This window comes from Urocitellus parryii, chromosome 10 (genome assembly GCF_045843805.1).
Source record: "Urocitellus parryii isolate mUroPar1 chromosome 10, mUroPar1.hap1, whole genome shotgun sequence".
NCBI lineage: Eukaryota > Metazoa > Chordata > Mammalia > Rodentia > Sciuridae > Urocitellus > Urocitellus parryii.
This window is the reverse complement of record NC_135540.1, coordinates 195,787-219,261: the sequence shown is the minus strand read 5'-3', so window position 1 is coordinate 219,261 and position 23,475 is coordinate 195,787. Positions and strand designations below refer to the sequence as shown.

General features: G+C 51.4%; 1 protein-coding gene across 1 annotated transcript in view; it reads left to right on the top strand.

Moving 5' to 3' along the window:
- The first annotated feature begins 378 nt into the window (after nucleotides 1-378).
- Prss12 (serine protease 12) overlaps nucleotides 379-23,475 on the top strand; it is a 67,635-nt gene continuing 44,538 nt past the window's right edge. Inside the window, 4 exon segments of the mRNA XM_077803515.1 lie at nucleotides 379-823; nucleotides 18,959-19,000; nucleotides 19,003-19,062; nucleotides 19,065-19,094. Coding sequence (XP_077659641.1) covers nucleotides 379-823; nucleotides 18,959-19,000; nucleotides 19,003-19,062; nucleotides 19,065-19,094 — 577 coding nt within the window.

Genomic DNA, 23,475 nt, shown 5'->3' with positions numbered 1-23,475 from the left:
GGGAGGCGGCCAGGCAGAGCTGCATCCACTTTCATCCACACTTTTCTAAAGACTGAAAAACAGAGAAAGCACGAGCGGTCAGGATAGAGACCAGGCGGAGGGGCAGTGCGACCCGGGCCCACCGGACTTCTGCAGCGCTGCGTGGCGAGTCGGCAGGGGACCCGCAGCTGCTGCGGCTCTCCCCCCGCGCGGGCCCACATCCCCGTCCGCGCTGAGGCCCCCGGAACTCCGCACCCACCCGCCTTCCGCGAGCTCGCGCCCCGGCGCCCCCGGAGGCGCGGGGAGGCGGCGTCCGTGAGCCGGCCGGGAGGGGGCCGGCTCCGCCTCGGAGCACCCGCCGAGCCCCGGGGTCGGACCCCACCCCGCAGCGCCGGCACCATGACGCTCGCCAGCCTGGTGCTGGCGCTGATGCTAGGGGCTCTCCCCGAGGCGGCCAGCGTGGATCCGAGGCGGGGGTATCTGCACCACCGCCACCCGCGCCCGGCGGGTCCCCAGCACCAGGACCCCAGCCCCACCCCGCAGCGGAGACCCGGGACTTCCCCGCCGCCCCCGCGTGCCGTCCAGGCCCGGCGCGCTCCCGGGCCGTTCCCCGGCGTCTGCCCCGCCGGCGCGCTCGGGGTCAGCGAGACGGCCCGGGGCGCCCGGTGTCTGCGCTGGGCGGAGGTGCCCGCCTTCTTGGAGCGGCCGCCCCCGGAGGGCTGGGCTTCACTTCGAGGGCAGCGCCACAACTTCTGCCGCAGCCCCGACGGCGCGGGCCCTCCCTGGTGCTTCTACCGCAGCGCCCCCGGCAAGGCGGACTGGGGCTACTGCGGCTGCAGGCGCGGTGAGTGGTGGCCCGCGGCGCGTGCTGGCCAGGAGCTGCCCCGGCGGCGAGGGCGTGGGCGGCCGGGGGCCAGCGAAGGCTGCGGACTCTCTGCGGTGGGGTGGTGCGGAGCCACCTGGAAGGTGCGTCACCGCAGGTCCCAGCGGGAGTGAGCCTGCAGGTTGTCAGCGCAGACGGCTTCCGAGCTCGGGTCTGCAGATGCCGCTGGCTTCCGCTACTCCCTGGATCGCGTGCGTGGAGACTTTTGGGGGTGTTTGTGCGCTTGTGAGGGGCCTGTGGGTGTGTGGGGGGTGTGCGGAGGAGCATGGGTGTGTGTAGGTTATGAGCGTGTATGCTTGTGGGGGACCTAGGGGCGTGGACAGGTGTGTGGGTGGATGTACCTGTGGGGGGCCTGTGCGGGTGTGTGGGGGGGCGAAGGGTGTGCCCGGCTGAAGGTGGATGTGTGCGTGTTGGTTTGTTCTCTGGGTCAGTTTGCCTTGAGGGCTTTATGATATTTACCTAAAGGAAGCAAAGTCAAGGAGACAAAGTTGCCAATTTCAACTTTTTTTTTTTTAACCAGTTATTGAACCCAGGGGCACTTAACCATATCCCCAGCACCCCCTCCTTTTTTTTGAGACTGGGTCTGGCCGAGTTGCTTGGAGCCCAGGTAAATTGCTGAGGCTGGCTCCTGCTTCAGCCTCTGGAGCTGCTGGGATTACAGGCTCAAGCCGGGCTACATGTGGCCAATTACTCCTTTTTGAAAGGAAAAGTACTATTGTCATCGACTATAATTGTCATCTAACATGACAACCACCAATCTTCCTTACTTCCTTTCTTTAGACCTGAATTTGGGGGAAAATGTGGTAGATTTTTGCCTGAATCCCATCATTTGTTTGTGTTTGGAAAAATATGGCAAAACTCCTAGGCCGAGATACAAGGTGTGTTTGGGTGGCAGAGTGGTAACAACGCATGAGGGAGAGGGACCGAGGGAGGACTGGAAGCAGCTGTGTTTCCTGGAGTCTGATTTGGCTCTATAAGCTCTTTGTCCAGTCTGGGGATGAGTTGATGGCGTGAAGGGGATGGGGTGGGGGGCTCAGTAACATGGTTTAGGTTGGTAGTAATAAAAGCAGCGCATCAATAACTTGCATGTAAATAACAGTGTGCCTTAAGATGGTGCTTCATTTTGAATTGTTGGGGTTTTGTTTAATAATAGCTTTTTTATCTTCCATAACAACTAGGAAATTAAAAACCTTATGTTCTTCAAAGTTTGAATCTCTTCTTAAAAAAAAAAAAAAATTGGCTGCTTTTCACCCAAGTGGTGGGGCAGAGCTGCATGAAGTGGAGCCCTGCCCTTTCTGTTATCTGTGCCTCAGCTGAAGCAAAGTGACAGGAAGGTTGGGATCAATTGTCCTTAATCCCAGAGAATGAAGTCAACACTCACTGTGTTCCCAGGAGGGACATCCATGTGGGTGTGAACCGTTGGAGGTGGTATCAAGCAAAGAGCCTTGAGATTGTCTCATTTACTGTAAGAGATCATTTATAGCAAAACTTTATGTCTAGCAAGCATTGATAGTTTTTTTTTTTTTCATTTTCCAATTAGTTTTAGTTTTATAAGTAGATGACGGTGGAGACAGATTAGGGGCTAAATGTGTAAAAAATAATATCCAATTTCTTAAATTATATAAAAACATACTAAAAAAGGAATTCAGAGTTTGAAAATTATAGTGATCTACTGCTCTTTCACAGATGTATATCACTTTGAGTTTTACATCCCTAATGAGAGGAGTAGCTTGGCACTGGATTTCCAGAACCCCTTCGGCCTTCAGTTGGATAGTTATTTAAATTTTTTCAATGCCTATGTGTCCTAGTAACTGGGGGTGGGGTGGAGACAGACATTGCATAGTAATGTATTAAATGCCTGAACACAAGAACAAAGAAACCACCAAGGTGGGTGGTAAATGCCCTTCCCACCTCAGAAGACCAGGACAGCAGTGTTGCCTATAATGGACTGACTGTTAACCAGAGCCACCTACCTGTAGTGGCCAGTCTGGCTCAGCATAGCTCCTGTTTTGAGAGGACTGTGTGCTCTGATTGTGGGGCTCTCCTGCTCTTGCAGTTCAGTGACGCTGGGAACAAAGGTACCACGGAGCGGGAAGCTTGTGTTTTGGAAAATGTGGATGCTATTTCAGTCGAGCCTGGGCCGTGTGGGTTCTCGTGAGCCTGGGCAGGCCTTGCCATTCTAGTGGCTTCGGCATTAAAGCAGGAGAGATGGTGCCTGAGCCCTGGCCTCATGGAGGTTGCAAATTAGTGATAAAGAATCATTCTGGGGATTGGACACCCTGAGTCAGTCTGTGACTCTAGCTGTTTCAGAAGTAGAATTGGCATTTCTAAGGGATTTGAATGCTGAAAACTCTCTTCCACAGTCCGAACCCCACGGGAGGCATCACAAGCTTCCTAGACAGTGTGGTCAGCCATAATGCAGAACAGCTTAGCCTGCTGGGGGTGATGTGACCTGGCCAGGCTCAGAGTGCACATAGGGCATAGGTGTGGATGTAGAAAATGGTGCTGCTGATATCGGTTTGACCAGTGTGGGACAGTAACAAGCTAGTTTACTAGAATATGGATATTAAATGAGTGTGGGCCAGGTTATTTCCATATGCCTGCAGGAAGAATGAACAGGCAACTCACCAAGCCCCCCAACAATCCCTGACAGTGAGTTGGTGCCTCCTGACCACACGGACAGTGCCTTTCCTGCTGAGGCTGACAGGGCGGATGGGGCAACTTGCTGGGCACTGGGACAGGAGCCACCCTTTCTCTCAAGCAACAGAGGGAATTCAACTCAAGTGGCTGGTGACTCGATGGGGTCAGGTTGATAAAATGCAGGGCCGAGATCATTAGCTTGAATGGAAGGAAGTGTCTCTTGGCTGTGGTTGCCTGGCTCTGTTGTTTTGGTTCTGTGGAGAGGCAGAGCCTCCATGGCAGTGAGAAGTGGTGGAGGAAAGCTGCTCACCTTGCAGTGCTCCGAAGGCAAAGATAAAAACTGCAGGGGTTCCCAATGTCTTTTGGGGGCAGTCCCCAGCAACCTTGCTTCCTCCCACCAAGCCCTGCCCCTACAGGTTCCACCACCTCCCAATGGCACCACAGGCTGGTGACCAAGCCTGTCCGGGTTTCTGGGGGACAGTTAAGATCCAGAGGGTAGCACAGTGAGTCATAGATCTGCCTGGACACGTCTCGATGATCTGCTTGTATGCAGTTACCTCCCTGTAACTGGCCGAGGTGTGGAGGGTCCCCCCCCCCCCAAGATCTGGTGAGCAAGAACATTCAGGGTGAAAAGACTAGGTTGTGGGGGCTGTAACCTCCTCTGTGGAGTAATATACTGATAGGGATTTACTGGCTGGTAACTGTCAGCAGGTGCGTCACTGGGGGTGTGCCTGTGGGGGTTTATTTTGTCCCTGGTGAGTGGAGTGCTCCCTCTGCTTCCTGTCACCTCTTTCCTCCTCCACACCCTCCCACCGTGAGGAGCTCTGGGTTCAGAGCCATGGAGTCAGCTGACCATGGACTGAACCTCTGAAACCATGAGCCAGAATGACCATTTCCTCCTCTATATGGTTCTTTCAGGTCTTCTGGTCATAGCAATGAAAAGCTGACCAAAACACCACCCAGACCTCTTGATTCACGCAGGGAGAATGGGCATGTGGACAGAGGTGGAGCTCACACGCTGTCCTCTGAAGCCCATCTGCTGTTTGGAGGGAGGTAATTAAACAGTGATCAGACTGCTGCCCCTCCCTCACTGCTGTCTGGATCCTAGGTAGCAGTTGTTGAAAAGTTTATGAGCAATATCAGACCGATACATTTCCTGGCTGGATTTTAAACACTGAGCTCAATCTGCCTAAGGAAGACGTGAAATATTTAGGTTTGGAGCATTATTTGACTCTTAATCATTGTGATGATAATTTTTTTTCCTAAGAAGAAAATAAGATATCCAGTTACTATTGCTTTTTATGAAATTTTGTCTGGGGTGTTATGTCTGTGGTCACTGTCATGGGTGTTAAGGTAACTTGCACAGTAGTAATTTGGTTTATAACCAGTTGGTGGGACCAAAATAAAATATTCAGCAACAAAGCTCAGGGTACTTTACATGGGATGGATCTAGTGCAGACACTAAAGTAATAATTGAATGTAATAATTATACATGTGAAGTAATGGTGTCTGTGGACCATTTGGAGGAGAAAGCAAACGATGATCATGAATTTGGGTATGGATGTGGCATGCGTCAGCTGTGTTGGTTTGGAAGACAGAGAATGGAACCCAGCTCAGGGTGAGCGGAACACTTGGGAGACTTGTGCATGTTGCCAGGTCTGGTGGATGGACAGCTGCAGTGTGGTCCGTGCTGTTCCTTGCTCTTCTGCTGCTTGGTGTGGGGCCTCAGCCCTGGGCTGGTGGGCACCCCAGGCTTCAGTAGAGACAGAACAGTGCCCAGGAGAAAGAGGGTCCCTCTTTGGGCATGTTCCTTTGAGAGAGCAAGGAGACTCGTCTGGAGTTTCTTCGCATGGGCACTTCAAGGACCCTCTGAAAACAACTGATTTGGAGAACTGTACAGGAATTTTTTTTTTAAATAAGTTTCTGAGTCTTTTTTTTTTTTTTAAAGAGAGAGTGAGAGAGAATTTTTTAATATTTATTTTTTATTTATTGGCGGACACAACATCTTTGTTTGTATGTGGTGCTGAGGATCGAACCCGGGCCGCACGCATGCCAGACGGGTGCGCTACCGCTTGAGCCACATCCCCAGCCCTGTACTTGAATTTTTCAAGCAAGAGCAGGTGCCTCTTCTGGAAGAGGCAACAATGCTGTTTCTTGGCTTGGCAGCCTCATCCTGAGGCCAGAGCAAGTGTGGTCACCACCAGGCTCTGCTCTGGAGCACACTCGGGGTTTGTTCATGTATTTGAGAAACAATGCAATTAAAGAGTAAGTAGCTAAAAAAGTCATACTAGGAAGTGCTACATCCTTTTTTTTTTTTTTAATCCATGTCTAGATGCAAACCATTTACAGCCTGGTTTGGTGGTTAAAGCATATTTTCTTATTTTCAGATGCTATCTGCAGGCAAATATTACTGGCAAATTTATTTCTAAAAGGAATGATTCGATAATTGTTGAGGATATCAAAATTAGTTCTGTTGTTGGATGAGCTTTTTCTTTTATTCTGAATGTATGTGAGGGGAGTGCAGTCCTCTGAAGCTGGCCTCCGTAGGCTGTGCCCATGTGAAGGACTGGTATGAACCCCCTGCCATGTGGGTGGCACATTGATATCAGAAGTCAGGGACAGCTTATTCTTGCATCCTCAGCCACCTTTTCCTCCCTCTCCTCCTTGCAAATCAATACAATATTAATAAGTTTTATTGTGAGCAAAGAGATTCCCCCACTGCATTCTGTGCCGGCACACACACGTGAATGTTTCTTATTAGGATTGCCAGAAGGGACAGGGTAGAAATATGGATTCTTGTAAGGGCAGCAAGGGTGGATAAAGAAGGCATCTTGTGCCCCATGTTGAAGGTGTTTGGAGAATGATTTTTCCATTGCCTCCCCCAAGGTATGTGCTCTGGGAGACAGAGAGAGGGTTGCTGCCAGTGCCGACACCGTTACTCACGCTGTGTGTAGATGTTCTGGGACACACCCCTTGTTGAGTGGTCTGCTGGGCTTCTGCATATGATTTTATAGCAACCACAGACGGAGATGACCTCATGTGGTGTTTTAAACCCAGGGATCATCTAAGATTTGCATGATGTAAGTGGATAAAATTGATTATTCAGAGCATGCTTTCTTATTTTGAACCAGGCCAATTTAGGATTTTTTCACACACTAAAAGTAGTCACATAAATAAAAGATGAACAATTTATATGAATTATAGATGTGAACTTCTGGAGGCAAATACAGTTCCGCTGGATATTGGTTGAGGGAAATGCCCCTTAGGCATTTGAAAAGGGATTTGATTTCATTTTGACCTGGGACGATTTGAATAAAATCTACTATTTTTCAATGCTAAAACAGATGTGAGTAATGGGTCAATATAATTATAGACAAGAATAGCATGTCTTAGGGGCTGGGGATGTGGCTCAAGCGGTAGTGCGCTCGCCTGTCATGTGTGCGCCCGGTTCGATCCTCAGTACCACGAACAAACAAAGATGTTGTGTCTGCCAAAAACTAAAAAAATAAATATTTTTTAAAAAATAGCATGTCTTAGTACTATCCAGGTGTAGAAAGAAAGTCCAAATTAACCTCACACCCTGTATAGTGCTTGAAAAATTCAAATACAGTTCCCCAAATCAGTTGTTTTCAGACACTGTGAATTTTTTGTATATTTCATAGTTAAGGTTGGAAACGATTATTCAGCATACTTTCCCTAGTACTTGGAACAAAGCAGCAGTGTATTTAATTTGGTGTCAAATGTGTGAACCAGATTGTCCACCATGAAATGGGTTGTTCTTTCAAGTAGTGCATAAGTTGAAATCACTATTTTGCTCACAGATTTATGCATATTTTTGTCAATGATCTGATCAGTATCTTGGTATTACTACCATGCTTTCTTTCTGTCCTGCCAGAACAATAGAAATGACTGAAATTAATTGTTCTGTGCATCTGTGAAGTTCAGTAGTAGATGAAAAAATATTTGTGTGATGACATGAATTTTTAAACTCATTTCCACAGTGATTTTAAAAGATTTTAAAACTATTCATTACTAATTCTGTTCGGAAAACTGCCAGGTCTTTGTTTTTGCTGGTTTTGTCCTCTTCACAGGAGTGTGTGCCGTTTGTAAGTACATTTTAATCAACTGAGTTGGCACACCTTTTAATTTGCTTTCTTTTGGAAAGAGCGAAGGTGGCTGTCCTGCTGGTTCCTCCCCAAGTCTTTCTTCAGGTCTGGACTGTGGAGTGCAGGGAGAGGAGTGTGTCCAGCTGTCCAAGAGGGTCAAAGCCACAGGACTGCCTTCGCTCTCCTACTTGCCAGAGCAGCACCACACACTAAATGGCTCAAAAAACAGTCCCTCAAAACAGGCCTCTGGGTCCTGGAGGCTTGAGTCCTCTGCCAAGATGTGGGCCAGACCTGCTGCTCTGCAGGCTCCAGGGAAGGATCTGCTGCAGGCTCTCTCCTCACTTCCCCTGGGAGGGTCACACTGTTGACATGGATGACCCTGTGCATCTGTGTCCAGGTCCCCCTTCATGTGAGGACGGTCATGCTGGACTGGGGCCCATCCATCTGATTGCAGGTCTCTCACTGGTAGGGGAGCAGCACTTGGACATCTGGGGTGCACTCATCAACACATAGCAGCAGCCTGACTGTGCAAAACAAGATTTGTGAAGGGAATCCCAGTCCTGTCCCTTGGATTGACAGCAAGGGATAGAACAGTTAAAGAAAAGCTTCTTGAATGTTCTCAGTTTGGGAAATTCCTGGTTCTAGCAAAGTTGCCCATAAAGAAAATTTTTGTAGCAAGAAACTTTTATGTTTTCTTAGTTTATAAAGCTGGAGCTATATCCATATAGAAGAAAAATAATTGTAAACTAAAATGACAGTAATCTAAAACATTTTCGTCACGGATATAGGAAAGTAAGATTCTGAGCATTATTAGACATCAGAACTTTTGCCTTGAAGCTGTTAGATGGCAGCAGACTTTCTTCTGTAGCAGTTCATTTTGTGAATTCTGAGGCTCTTCTTCTTGTCCTGCCAGTTGGCATGGCCTGTGCCATCCCAGGATTTTTCCCTAAAAAGTTTGGTCTATACATTTCTAATGACTGGTAAGTTGACCTATAACTTATAAGATTTCAAGTGTTCAATTATAATTATTAACAAAACTTTAGGACAAGAATATTTAGAACAATTTCCATTGAATTGGTACTTGAGAGACTTCCAAGCAGTGCAGTTGTGATATGGTACTCCAGATATGGTAGCTGCAGCCCCAGGGACAGAGCAGCATGCTTGGCTGCAGTGGGCAGGATCACCGAAAGGGGAGGATACTTTCTTGACAATACAGGATGGTGGCAATAGAAATGGTTCCCAACCAAAGCATTTGAGCTAGGTGTATGTGAAGAAGTTTACTGTTAGGAGGATTAGAAGAGAAATTAGTGAACCTGGCTTGAAGAGCAGGCTGTACTTTGCTCTGAGTGACTCTGTGCAGTCTTCAGGCTGCACCTGCCCTGAATGACTCCTTGGTGTGCAGAACATCAGCTCTCAGGTGGCACCTGCATTGAGTGACTCCATGGTGTGTAGAACAGCAGTCCTCAGGCTGCACCTGCCCTAGTGACTCCATGGTGTGTGGAACAGCAGTCCACAGGCTGTGCCTGCCCTAGTGACTCCATGGTGTGTGGAACAGCAGTCCTCAGGCTGTGCCTGCCCTAGTGACTCCATGGTGTGTAGGACAGCAGTCCTCAGGCTGCGCCTGCCCTAGTGACTCCATGGTGTGTAGAACAGCAGTCCTCAGGCTGCGCCTGCCCTGGTGACTCCATGGTGTGTAGAACAGCAGTCCTCAGGCTGCGCCTGCCCTAGTGACTCCATGGTGTGTAGAACAGCAGTCCTCAGGCTGTGCCTGCCCTGGTGACTCCATGGTGTGTAGAACAGCAGTCCTCAGGCTGTGTCTGCCCTAGTGACTCCATGGTGTGCAGAACAGCAGTCCTCAGGCTGTCTGCCCTGGGTGACTCCATGGTGTGTAGAACAGCAGTCCTCAGGCTGTGCCTGCCCTGAGTGACTCCATGGTGTGCAGAACAGCAGTCCTCAGGCTGTGCCTGCCCTGGTGACTCCATGGTGTGTGGAACAGCAGTCCTCAGGCTGTGTCTGCCCTAGTGACTCCATGGTGTGTAGGACAGCAGTCCTCAGGCTGTGCCTGCCCTAGTGACTCCATGGTGTGTGGAACAGCAGTCCTCAGGCTGTGCCTGCCCTGGTGACTCCATGGTGTGTAGAACAGCAGTCCTCAGGCTGTGCCTGCCCTAGTGACTCCTTGGTGTGTAGGACAGCAGTCCTCAGGCTGTGCCTGCCCTAGTGACTCCATGGTGTGTAGAACAGCAGTCCTCAGGCTGTGCCTGCCCTAGTGACTCCATGGTGTGTAGGACAGCAGTCCTCAGGCTGCACCTGCCTTGAGGGACTCCATGGTGTGCAGAACAGCAGTCCTCAGGCTGTGCCTGCCTTGAGTGACTCCATGGTGTACAGAACAGCAGTCCTCAGGCTGTGCCTGCCCTAGTGACTCCTTGGTGTGTAGGACAGCAGACCTCAGGCTGTGCCTGCCCTAGTGACTCCATGGTGTGTAGAACAGCATTCCTCAGGCTGTGCCTGCCCTAGTGACTCCTTGGTGTGTAGGACAGCAGTCCTCAGGCTGTGCCTGCCCTAGTGACTCCATGGTGTGTAGAACAGCAGTCCTCAGGCTGTGCCTGCCCTGGGTGACTCCATGGTGTGTAGAACAGCAGTCCTCAGGCTGTGCCTGCCCTGAGTGACTCCACGGTGTGTAGAACAGCAGTCCTCAGGCTGTGCCTGCCCTGAGTGACTCCATGGTGTGTAGAACAGCAGTCCTCAGGCTGTGCCTGCCCTAGTGACTCCATGGTGTGTAGGACAGCAGTCCTCAGGCTGCACCTGCCTTGAGGGACTCCATGGTGTGCAGAACAGCAGTCCTCAGGCTGTGCCTGCCTTGAGTGACTCCATGGTGTACAGAACAGCAGTCCTCAGGTTGTGCCTGCCTTAGTGACTCCATGGTTTGTGGAACAGCAGTCCTCAGGCTGTACCTGCTGTGATTGACTCCACGATGTGTAGAACAGCAGTCCTCAGGCTGTGCCTGCCCTAGTGACTCCATGGTGTGCAGAACAGCAGTCCTCAGGCTGTCTGCCCTGAGTGACTCCATGGTGTGTAGAACAGCAGTCCTCAGGTTGTGCCTGCCTTAGTGACTCCATGGTTTGTGGAACAGCAGTCCTCAGGCTGTACCTGCTGTGATTGACTCCACGATGTGTAGAACAGCAGTCCTCAGGCTGTGTCTGCCCTAGTGACTCCATGGTGTGTAGAACAGCAGTCCTCAGGATGTGCCTGCCCTGGTGACTCCATGGTGTGTAGAACAGTTGTCCTCAGGCTGTGCCTGCCCTGGAGACTCCATGGTGTGTGGAACAGCAGTCCTCAGGCTGTGCCTGCCCTAGTGACTCCATGGTGTACAGAACAGCAGTCCTCAGGCTTCGCCTGCCCTGAGTGACTCCATGGTGTGTAGAACAAGCAGTCCTCAGGCTGGTCCTGCCCTAGTGACTCCATGGTGTGCAGCACAGCAGTCCTCAGGCTGTGCCTGCCCTGAGTGACTCCATGGTGTGTAGGACAGCAGTCCTCAGGCTGTGCCTATCCTAGGGACTCCATGGTGTATAGAACAGCAGTCCTCAGGCTGTGCCTGCCCTAGTGACTCCATGGTGTGTGGAACAGCAGTCCTCAGGCTGTGCCTGCCCTAGTGACTCCATGGTGTGTAGAACAGCAGTCCTCAGGCTGCACCTGCCCTAGTGACTCCATGGTGTGCAGCACAGCAGTCCTCAGGCTGTGCCTGCCCTAGTGACTCCATGGTGTGTGGAACAGCAGTCCTCAGGATGTGCCTGCCCTGAGTGACTCCATGGTGTGTGGAACAGCAGTCCTCAGGCTGCGCCTGCCCTAGTGACTCCATGGTGTGTGGAACAGCAGTCCTCAGGCTGTGCCTGCCCTAGTGACTCCATGGTGTGTAGGACAGCAGTCCTCAGGCTGTGCCTGCCCTAGTGACTCCTTGGTGTGTGGAACAGCAGTCCTCAGGCTGTGCCTGCCCTGAGTGACTCCATGGTGTGTGGAACAGCAGTCCTCAGGCTGTGCCTGCCCTAGTGACTCCATGGTGTGTAGAACAGCAGTCCTCAGGCTGTGCCTATCCTAGTGACTCCTTGGTGTGTAGAACAGCAGTCCTCAGGCTGTGCCTGCCCTAGTGACTCCATGGTTTGTGGAACAGCAGTCCTCAGGCTGTACCTGCTGTGATTGACTCCACGATGTGTAGAACAGCAGTCCTCAGGCTGTGTCTGCCCTAGTGACTCCATGGTGTGTAGAACAGCAGTCCTCAGGTTGTGCCTGCCTTAGTGACTCCATGGTTTGTGGAACAGCAGTCCTCAGGCTGTGCCTGCCCTGAGTGACTCCATGGTGTGTAGAACAGCAGTCCTCAGGTTGTGCCTGCCTTAGTGACTCCATGGTTTGTGGAACAGCAGTCCTCAGGCTGTGCCTGCCCTAGTGACTCCATGGTGTGTAGAACAGCAGTCCTCAGGCTGTGCCTGCCCTGAGTGAATCCATGGTGTGTAGAACAGCAGTCCTCAGGCTGTGCCTGCCCTAGTGACTCCATGGTGTGCAGCACAGCAGTCCTCAGGCTGTGCCTGCCCTGAGTGACTCCATGGTGTGTGGAACAGCAGTCCTCAGGCTGTGTCTGTCCTGGTGACTCCATTATGTATAGAACAGCAGTCCTCAGGCTGTGCCTGCCCTGGTGACTCCATGGTGTGTGGAACAGCAGTCCTCAGGCTGTGCCTGCCCTAGTGACTCCATGGTGTGTAGGACAGCAGTCCTCAGGCTGTGCCTGCCCTGCTGACTCCATGGTGTGCAGCACAGCAGTCCTCAGGCTGTGCCTGCCCTAGTGACTCCATGGTGTGTGGAACAGCAGTCCTCAGGCTGCACCTGCCCTAGTGACTCCATGGTGTGCAGCACAGCAGTCCTCAGGCTGTGCCTGCCCTAGTGACTCCATGGTGTGCAGCACAGCAGTCCTCAGGCTGTGCCTGCCCTAGTGACTCCATGGTGTGTAGAACAGCAGTCCTCAGGCTGTGCCTGCCCTAGTGACTCCATGGTGTGTAGAACAGCAGTCCTCAGGCTGCACCTGCCCTAGTGACTCCATGGTGTGCAGCACAGCAGTCCTCAGGCTGTGCCTGCCCTAGTGACTCCATGGTGTGCAGCACAGCAGTCCTCAGGCTGTGCCTGCCCTAGTGACTCCATGGTGTGTGGAACAGCAGTCCTCAGAATGTGCCTGCCCTGAGTGACTCCATGGTGTGTGGAACAGCAGTCCTCAGGCTGCGCCTGCCCTAGTGACTCCATGGTGTGTGGAACAGCAGTCCTCAGGCTGTGCCTGCCCTAGTGACTCCATGGTGTGTAGGACAGCAGTCCTCAGGCTGTGCCTGCCCTAGTGACTCCTTGGTGTGTGGAACAGCAGTCCTCAGGCTGTGCCTGCCCTGGTGACTCCATGGTGTGCAGCACAGCAGTCCTCAGGCTGTGCCTGCCCTAGTGACTCCATGGTGTGTAGGACAGCAGTCCTCAGGCTGTGCCTGTCCTAGTGACTCCATGGTGTGTTAGACAGCAGTCCTCAGGCTGCGCCTGCCCTAGTGATTCCATGGTGTGTGGAACAGCAGTCCTCAGGCTGTGCCTGCCCTGAGTGACTCCATGGTGTGTAGGACAGCAATCCTCAGGCTGTGCCTGCCCTGAGTGACTCCATGGTGTGTAGGACAGCAGTCCTCAGGCTGTGCCTGCCCTAGTGACTCCATGGTGTGTAGGACAGCAGTCCTCAGGCTGTGCCTGCCCTGGTGACTCCATGGTGTGCAGCACAGCAGTCCTCAGGCTGTGCCTGCCCTAGTGACTCCATGGTGTGTAGGACAGCAGTCCTCAGGCTGTGTCTGCTCTGGTGACTCCATGGTGTGTAGAACAGCAGTCCTCAGGCTGTGCCTGCCCTGAGTGACTCCATGGTGTGTAGGACAGCAGTCCTCAGGCTGTGCCTGCCCTGGTGACTCCATGGTGTGTAGAATAGCAGTCCTCAGGCTGTGCCTGCCCTAGTGACTCCATGGTGTGTAGAACAGCAGTCCTCAGGCTGCCCCTGCCCTAGTGACTCCATGGTGTGTAGAACAGCAGTCCTCAGGCTGTGCCTGCCCTGGGTGACTCCATGGTGTGTAGGACAGCAGTCCTCAGGCTGTGTCTGCCCTGGTGACTCCATGGTGTGTAGAACAGCAGTCCTCAGGCTGTGCCTGCCCTGAGTGACTCCATGGTGTGTAGAACAGCAGTCCTCAGGCTGTGCCTGCCCTGAGTGACTCCATGGTGTGTAGAACAGCAGTCCTCAGGCTGTGCCTGCCCTAGTGACTCCATGGTGTGTAGGACAGCGGTCCTCAGGCTGCTCCTGCCCTGGTGACTCCATGGTGTGTGGGACAGCAGTCCTCAGGCTGTGCCTGCCCTAGTGACTCCATGTTGTGTGGAACAGCAGTCCTCAGGCTGCGCCTGCCCTGAGTGACTCCATGGTGAGTAGGACAGCAGTCCTCAGGCTGCTCCTGCCCTGGTGACTCCATGGTGTGTAGGACAGCAGTCCTCAGGCTGTGCCTGCCCTGGGTGACTCCATGGTGTGTGGAACAGCAGTCCTCAGGCTGTGCCTGCCCTAGTGACTCCATGGTGTGTAACACAGCAGTCCTCAGGCTGTGCCTGCCCTGGTGACTCCATTATGTATAGAACAGCAGTCCTCAGGCTGTACCTGCCCTAGTGACTCCATGGTGTGTAGAACAGCAGTCCTCAGGCTGTGCCTGCCCTGAGTGACTCCATGGTGTGTGGAACAGCAGTCCTCAGGCTGTGTCTGTCCTGGTGACTCCATTATGTATAGCACAGCAGTCCTCAGGCTGTGCCTGCCCTGGTGACTCAATTATGTATAGAACAGCAGTATCAGGCTGCACCTGCTCTGAGTATTTGCACTTTGTAAAGCAGTAGTTTGGCATAATCTGCTCCATTTTGAGTTTTGGCTGCTGAGGTAGATGACTCCACACCTTCTTTGTACAAGTCAACAGCTACCATCTGCCTGGCATAACCATATGGCACAAACTGATAAAATAAAATTTATTTTGCTAAGGTGAATGACCACCTGGAATGTATTGAATTAATTAGAAGCATGTGATTCATGGGCACATCAAACCCATGTCAGTAAGAGTAGGCACAGGAGCTTTTTGAACACCGCAGGCCTCCAAATGATTCAGTCCCTTCACTTGAGACCCATAAAGGAGGGCACCCTGAGGCTGGCTGCTGTGGCACCTTGACCCTGTCACCTGGTCACTCATCAGGAGCCTTGCCCAGGAAAGTTGCCACAGTGATGAACCTCTGCATTTCTGTCCTTGGGCTTCAGCAGAGTGTGGCTCTCCTGCCTGTGAGGACCACGTAAATCCCACTGCAAGCTGACATCTCAGGACGATGCTCCTGTCTGACATTGAAACCGCCACCATCTGCACAATGTCCTAGAAAAGGCTCCTGTGCTCTGACAGCTCTGGGCCCTGAACAAGCTCTCTGCTGGTTCCTAGTCGTCTCTGACCACCTACAGCGACTGCCTCCACGTCTGCTCTCTGCCTTGGCTCTCAGTTCAGCCTTCGGGACCCCATGGCCTTAACCCTTCCCTAGCCTTTCTGGAACCTGTGCCTATGATGGTGTCAAGTGTGCTGTGTGACTGGAGTGTGGACATCAGACATGAAGACTGGAATTCCAAAACCTGAGTGCCCAGCTGCTACCCACCAGGTGACCTGCCCGTGTCCAGTGAGCTGCCACTGCTGGGAGAGGGTCACCTGTGGGTTCCCTGCTCTTCAGTGACGCCGGACCCTGTGGAGAGGCGAGCGTGTGTGGCCTCTGTTGGTGACACAGCTCGCGCGGGACACTGGCTTTGACCTTATGATTCTTTACTGTTTATCTGTTTTTCTGTTGAGGTAAGGTTGTTTCTGTTTTGTAATTGTGTACCTAAAAATTTGTGTGATGGAGATTATAGATACGCACATATTCATCGTCCTGCTACACATTTATACAGCTCATGGGACAAATTCTTCTCCCCAGGAGCACCAGCCTCAAAGGGAGGTCACCAAAAGCCACTCCTGTTCTGCAGTGGACAGAGACGCTCCAGGCTGTCTTATGTAACGTGTGGTACAAGTGGGTGCCCACAGGATACAATGCATGTGGTGATGAGTGGAGCTTCAAAAGGTGCTGGTGTGTGGCAGGGTCCTTGATTAGGTGAGGCAAGGGACAGGGATGCAGGGCATGCTGGCTGTGGCTCCGCAGCTTCCTCTTCATGACCACCACAGCAGCCTAAGACAACACCAGGAGCCAGAACAAGATCCTCGTGTGTTCAAACTTTGACTGTTTTAAGAATATTACCATGTGATGTTTTTAAAAAGGCGTTTCAAAATGATCAGAAGGATTGCGAAGTCACAGCCTGTTGTCATGATACGGGCTGAAGGGTCCCAGAAGCTCCTGTTGGTGCAGGGACGCTCAGGGTGAGATGATGGGAGCTGCACCCCGATGGGTCCGTCCTGGTGGCCCTTTCCCTCCCCCTCTCTCTGCTCCTGGTCCTGCCGTGAGCTGAGCTGCTTCCCTCCACTGGACCCTTCCCCATGATGCTCTGCCCCACCTGGGCCCAGAACAATGGAGCTGGCCGTCTGTGGACGGAGACCTCTGAAACTGTGAGCCCCAAATAAACTTTCCTTCCTCTAAATTGTTGTCACTGTGTCGAGGTCACGAGGCTGTAAAAGGTCATGAACACGCTTCCATACCATGAAGAAAGGCTTTCCCTGCAGCCAGGAGTTGGGGTTTGGGGTGGAAATGGAAGGAGCGAGACAGTGAGTGTGGGGAGCACACATGGGCAGGGCTCTCACTGGCCGCCAGCTGAAGGGAGACAGCACTGACCCTGCTCTGGGAGCCAGGGAAGGGGCCCATCGAGGTGGGCTGGGATCTGGTGTTTCCCATTTGTCATGGTGTGATGTCAAGGGTTTCTTCCTGGGGGAGATGGGGGCCAGCGGTTGTTAGCTTGTTTTTGGAAATGCTCTGGCACCCGCAGGCTGGCCTTTATGGTGCAGCTGGTCTCACAGTCTTCCTGGGCCTTTTGATGGGATTGTGGAAACTCATGACTGGGGAGGAAGATGGGAAGATGTCACACCAGTTTTAAGGAAGGGTGGGGCTCAAGGCCTCTGTGTTTCCCCCCTCGTCTTCCACGCCATTCTCTGGTCTTCTCTCCCTGGTGGTTTCCTCAGAATACCTGCGATGTTTGTGACCCTCGGTCCCTTCTGGGCCGGTGGTGCTGGGTGAATCTGAAGTCCACGGGTGCCGGCTTGTGGATTGCCTCACCATCGCTGGTCTTTGTATGTGTTTGTTAAAGGTGGGACCAGCACTCGGGTTCTGTGCCCCATAGGAGATACCGCTGAAGACCCAGGCTTCCACAGGCCGAGCCTTGAGACAGGGTGCTGCTGAGAGCTGACTGGAACCCACCTCCAGCTCTTTGGAGCACCCAGGGTCCTGACTGCCACCACACTTCTGTCTGCAAGAACGTGGGCTCTTAGATGATATGTGCACATCATTTCTTCTTGCTAGCATTTTGCTTTGGTACTATTTTAAACCATATGGTTTTTAAATGAGTTCTAGTTTTTTTTTTCTTCCAAACCTGTGACATGAGTAATTTGGTGGTGATGGTGGCAAATCAATAAAGAGAGATGATACATTAATTTAAACACCATTTTAAGTAGTGGTTGAGGTGAACAAATGAATTCTTTCATGTAAATAAGCTCCTAGAAATGTTTTAAAAAGAAATGAACTGCTGGTATTAGTGATATGTATGATATTTTGTGAGTCTCTGTAAGAGGTTTGGTGATTTGAAAAATCCCATTAAATCCCCCAAAATCCCATTTGAACTCTTTAGATGTGTTTCTTTAAAAGTGTTCTATGCCAGGCATGGTGGAGTAGGGGCACACCTGGAACCCCAGCACCCAGTTGACTGAGCCAGGAGGATCCCAAGTTCAAGGCCAGCCTGGGCAACTTAGTACCACTGAGCCGCAACCCCAGCCCTGGACTGACATTTTTATGGCATCCTGGGTTCCATCCCCAGCACCAGGAAAAGAAAATATGCTCAGTCCACACTTCTCCCTTGCAGGACAGGGCCTACGTGTCTTGGTCTGCAGGGGAGGCCTTGCTGTCTGCATGGGGTGCAGAGGGACCCCTGCCACGTTCTCTGAGTTGTCAGGACCTGGCAGAGCCACATTTGCTCCTTCATTGTTGCCTTTGTGTCAATTCAGGGGACTTTGCTTTTGTCATGAGAAATACCTTGAATTTTCTAACATTTTTTAAGGATGATGATGTGGAAAACAGTGGTGGGTATAAAGCCAGTGCAAATGAAGTGGAAGGATAACTTGTGAATAGAATGTTCTTTGAAATTTCTCAGAAAGCCATGCATAATAACTTCAAAGTGCACAAATCGAATCAGAATATTTTTGTAGGATTTAGTTTTTTCTTCTTAGATTCTTGGCCTGTGAAAGAAAGTCTACTGTAGGTGCCTTTCATCAGCATTTTATGAAAGTTGGCTGAGTCTGATTCAGTCTCTAAGTGCCCATGGTCTCCTCCAGATCCTGCCCTGCAGGAGTCCCTGGGAGGAGAGTACAGGCCTCTGTGCTTGCCTGAAGGTAAAACTGAAAGTGCTCTTTCCTGAGTGCTCAGACTTAACTAAAGACTGAAAAGTGACTCAGATGTGGGCTTTGGGACAGCTCAGTGGGGTAGCATGTAAGAGGAGGCAATGACTAGGGGCTTTTGATGATATCAAACACACTGCTGCCTGTTCTCCTAGGACTAACATTAGGCCATGTTTTCAAAACTGACATTTAAAAAAAAATATGGCCATGATTTTTAGAATTCTTATGACTATTGTTTGAGGCTAAAATTAGAGGGGGGAAAAGCCCACTTTATACTTCTTTAATGGATGCGCAAATCAAGTAGAAAGAAGAAATAGCACAGCCAATTACAGCTGATTGTAAGCAAGAGCTTGTGACCTGTTTCTGATCCATGACTTCATAGAAAGTCATAAATGATAAGAAATACATAAATGATAAGAAGGCTTTGTGATACAATCTGGTAGTTGGATGTAAGATCTGATATTAGACTTTGCCTTTTTCAAAGTTGTAAGTGGACTGTTTATGGAGATAAAAAGAGAAAGTTTGATTTGTATTGACACAATGTTGTTAATTAAAAGAAAAGCAAAAGAGCACCCTGAACCTCGCCTAAGGAAACAAGAGCACTGGTCCCCTGGATGCCTCACCTCTGAAGTGCCTACACCGACTCCACACAGGACACGCACGTCCAAACGATTACCAGACATTCACGGGCTGGGACTTTTTCCCTTTAGGGTTGGTTCGACTTCATGGTGGCCAGAGTGAGTCCGAAGGCACCTGGAAGTCTGTGTGAACGGAAGTTGGGGCGCCATCTGCAGCAGACACTGAGATGACTCAGATGCGTTCTTTGTCACCAGCTGCAGCTGGGATGAGTTGGCCACATCTAAGCAAATCAGTCTCTAGTACAGGTGCATGTAGTGATGATTCTGTAGTCCAGCAAGGTTGAAATGAGCCCCAAAATTCCTTTAATCCACTATTTTTACTACACCTTTCCTGTTTTTAGATATGCTTAGATACACAAATACCGCAGAGCACTGACCAAAACCTGGGGAAGTCACAGGCACCCATCTGGGTTGTGTATTTACATTCCATGACGTTTACACAACAAAGGAATTGCTAAGGACACTCTTCAGAGCCGCAGCCTGGAGCAGGGTGGGCAGGTGCTGCTTCCTTTCTCCTTGTCTGGCCAGTAGGCGGAAGCACTCCCCGGACAGAGGTTACTTCATTTGTAACTACCGCTGCCCACGCAGGAAATGTGCAGATATTAAGTAGGCAAGAGCTAGAAGCATCTTTTGATCCTGGGAAGCAGTACACTGGTTCTTTGTAGTGCTGGGGCGGGAACCCAGGCCTCTTGCACACCAGGCATGCACTCTACCACTGAGCTACATCCCCCAGCCCTATATTGTATTTTATTTAGAGACAGGGTCTCACTGAGCTGCTTAGAGCCTCACTGTTGCTGAGGCTGGCTTTGAACTCTTGATCATCCTGCCTCAGCCTCCTGAGCTGCTGGGAGTCCTCATCTTTTGAGGAGAAACTTGGCTTATATATGATGAACCTCATATCTGTTGTATTTCCAGAGAAAAAGGAGTAGCAAGGCACGCCCCAGTCTCCGGACTGCGTCCACTGTTGGGAAGATGAACAGAGCATTGTGCTCTGCCAGAAAGAGGCCTGGCGGGCTGGGGCATGTCTGCAGGAGCAGCCACCACCATCACTTGCAGCTCTTCCCCCCCCCAAAAAAAAAAAAAAAGCTTGCTTTAGATTCGTTGTGTTTTAAACACGATTCAAGATGATAAAAATGTCTTAGTTAAATCATTTCCTCCTAAGAATTTAAATACAGAAGTAGTGTGAGTCGTCACATTTGAGAGTCTATCATGCATCACTTTGAATTCTATCTGATTTTCAAATAGTATCTAATCTTTAACATTCCCTTTACTGTAATTTGGTTACGGAAGTCTGATGGTCTGTGTAGTATGTTGCATGTGAAACTCTTACTCTAGTAATGGGAAGGCATGATGGAGGCAAGACGGAAAACAGTCTTGAAACCCAACATAAAATGTAGCCATAGGGGCTGGGGATGTGGCTTAGCCGTACAGCACTCGCCTCGCATGTGCAAGGCCCTGGTTCGATCCTCAGCACCACATAAAAATAAATAAATAAATTAAAAGTTACGTGTACAATTACAAAAAAATAAATATTAAAAAAAAAATGTAGCCACGGAAGCGAAATGAGGTGCTTGTGTAGTGGAGCACAGCCACATGCCGGATTCTTCCTTGGCTGTTAATGTGGTCAGGCTTCTTGAGCTCCACACCCGGTGTGTGTGCTCAGTGGCTGGGAAGACCTGCAAAGACGGGATGTGTCTGAAGGAGCCATCTGCCTGAAGACAGTGCCTACTTTCCTGGGGCACGGAATGTTTCAGAGTATCACCACAACGGGGGCACCACATGTGCCCAGGGTCCCTTTTTGCATTCTGGTTGTGGGGAGCAGCAGGCCAGGTGTCCCAGGACAAGGCAGGCCACATGGCCAGGGCATGGCTTCTGTCAGAAGGAGTTGTCAGGGGAAACACAAAGGCTCCCGCCATGAGACACAGAGAGTTCAGAAACAGCAATGCTGAGGGGCCGAGGGTCCCGGTGCAGGTGTGAACACCCAGTCACCAAGACGGTAGGTCTCCATGCTTCCTTCATTCTCCATGATGGCATACGTGCAAGGACTGTTGATGATGATGTGAATCAGGCCACAGGTGCACTGTGTTTAATTCCTTGGTCACTGTGAGTTAGAACAATCTCACACACTGCAAACAACAAGTAAATCTTGAAGAGACGCTATGTTAGTGAGGCTGCCTAACATTATTATCTCTGCCCTTTGTGATCTACCCATCCACTTACTTTCTTCTAAATTGTCATTTTCAGGTCATTGATAAAAAACCTACAAAACACAGACAGTTAGGAAAAGAGATAACATTGAAAAAATATTATGATATGGTAGATTCAGAGAGAACTTGAGACAGTGGGGGGGGGTCAGCAAGCACTTGCATTAAGGTGAAGTGGGGTCAGTGAGCACTGAGCCTGCCTCAGGTACAGTGATGGCCCTAGCACCTCCCTTAAAGGTGAAGTGGGTCAGTGAGCACTGAGCCTGCCTCAGGTACAGTGATGACCTCAGCACCTCCCTTAAAGGTGAAGTGGGTCAGTGAACACTGAGCCTGCCTCAGGTACAGTGATGACCCCAGCACCTCCCTTAAAGGTGAAGTGGGTCAGTGAGCACTGAGCCTGCCTCAGGTACAGTGATGACCCCAGCACCTCCCTCCCTTAAAGGTGAAGTGGGTCAGTGAGCACTGAGCCTGCCTCAGGTACAGTGATGGCCCCAGCACCTCCCTCCCTTAAAGGTGAAGTGGGTCAGTGAGCACTGAGCCTGCCTCAGGTACAGTGATGACCCCAGCACCTCCCTCCCTTAAAGGTGAAGTGGGTCAGTGAGCACTGAGCCTGCCTCAGGTACAGTGATGATCCCAGCACCTCCCTCCCTTAAAGGTGAAGTGGGTCAGTGAGCACTGAGCCTGCCTCAGGTACAGTGATGACCCCAGCACCTCCCTCCCTTAAAGGTGAAGTGGGTCAGTGAGCACTGAGCCTGCCTCAGGTACAGTGATGACCCCAGCACCTCCCTCCCTTAAAGGTGAAGTGGGTCAGTGAGCACTGAGCCTGCCTCAGGTACAGTGATGACCCCAGCACCTCCCTCCCTTAAAGGTGAAGTGGGTCAGTGAGCACTGAGCCTACCTCAGGTACAGTGATGACCCCAGCACCTCCCTCCCTTAAAGGTGAAGTGGGTCAGTGAGCACTGAGCCTTCCTCAGGTACAGTGATGGCCCCAGCACCTCCCTCCCTTAAAGGTGAAGTGGGGTCAGTGAGCACTGAGCCTTCCTCAGGTACAGTGATGACCCCAGCACCTCCCTTAAAGGTGAAGTGGAGTCAGTGAGCACTGAGCCTGCCTCAGGTACAGTGATGACCCCAGCACCTCCCTCCCTTAAAGGTGAAGTGGGTCAGTGAACACTGAGCCTGCCTCAGGTACAGTGATGACCCCAGCACCTCCCTCCCTTAAAGGTGAAGTGAGTCAGTGAGCACTGAGCCTGCCTCAGGTACAGTGATGACCTAGCACCTCCCTCCCTTAAAGGTGAAGTGGGTCAGTGAGCACTGAGCCTGCCTCAGGTACAGTGATGACCCCAGCACCTCCCTCCCTTAAAGGTGAAGTGGGTCAGTGAGCACTGAGCCTCCCTCAGGTACAGTGATGACCCCAGCACCTCCCTTAAAGGTGAAGTGGGTCAGTGAGCACTGAGCCTGCCTCAGGTACAGTGATGACACCAGCACCTCCCTCCCTTAAAGGTGAAGTGGGTCAGTGAGCACTGAGCCTGCCTCAGGTACAGTGATGACCCCAGCACCTCCCTCCCTTAAAGGTGAAGTGAGTCAGTGAGCACTGAGCCTGCCTCAGGTACAGTGATGACCCCAGCACCTCCCTCCCTTAAAGGTGAAGTGAGTCAGTGAGCACTGAGCCTGCCTCAGGTACAGTGATGACCCCAGCACCTCCCTCCCTTAAAGGTGAAGTGGGTCAGTGAGCACTGAGCCTGCCTCAGGTACAGTGATGACCTCAGCACCTCCCTCCCTTAAAGGTGAAGTGGGTCAGTGAACACTGAGCCTGCCTCAGGTACAGTGATGACCCCAGCACCTCCCTCCCTTAAAGGTGAAGTGGGTCAGTGAGCACTGAGCCTGCCTCAGGTACAGTGATGACCCCAGCACCTCCCTCCCTTAAAGGTGAAGTGGGTCAGTGAGCACTGAGCCTGCCTCAGGTACAGTGATGACCTAGCACCTCCCTCCCTTAAAGGTGAAGTGAGTCAGTGAGCACTGAGCCTGCCTCACGTACAGTGAAGACACCAGCACCTCCCTCCCTTAAAGGTGAAGTGGGTCAGTGAGCACTGAGCCTGCCTCAGGTACAGTAATGACCCCAGCACCTCCCTCCCTTAAAGGTGAAGTGGAGTCAGTGAGCACTGATCCTGCCTCAGGTACAGTGATGACCCCAGCACCTCCCTCCCTTAAAGGTGAAGTGGAGTCAGTGAGCACTGATCCTGCCTCAGGTACAGTGATGGCCCCAGCACCTCCCTCCCTTAAAGGTGAAGTGGGTCAGTGAGCACTGAGCCTGCCTCAGGTACAGTGATGGCCCCAGCACCTCCCTCCCTTAAAGGTGAAGTGGGTAGTGAGCACTGAGCCTGCCTC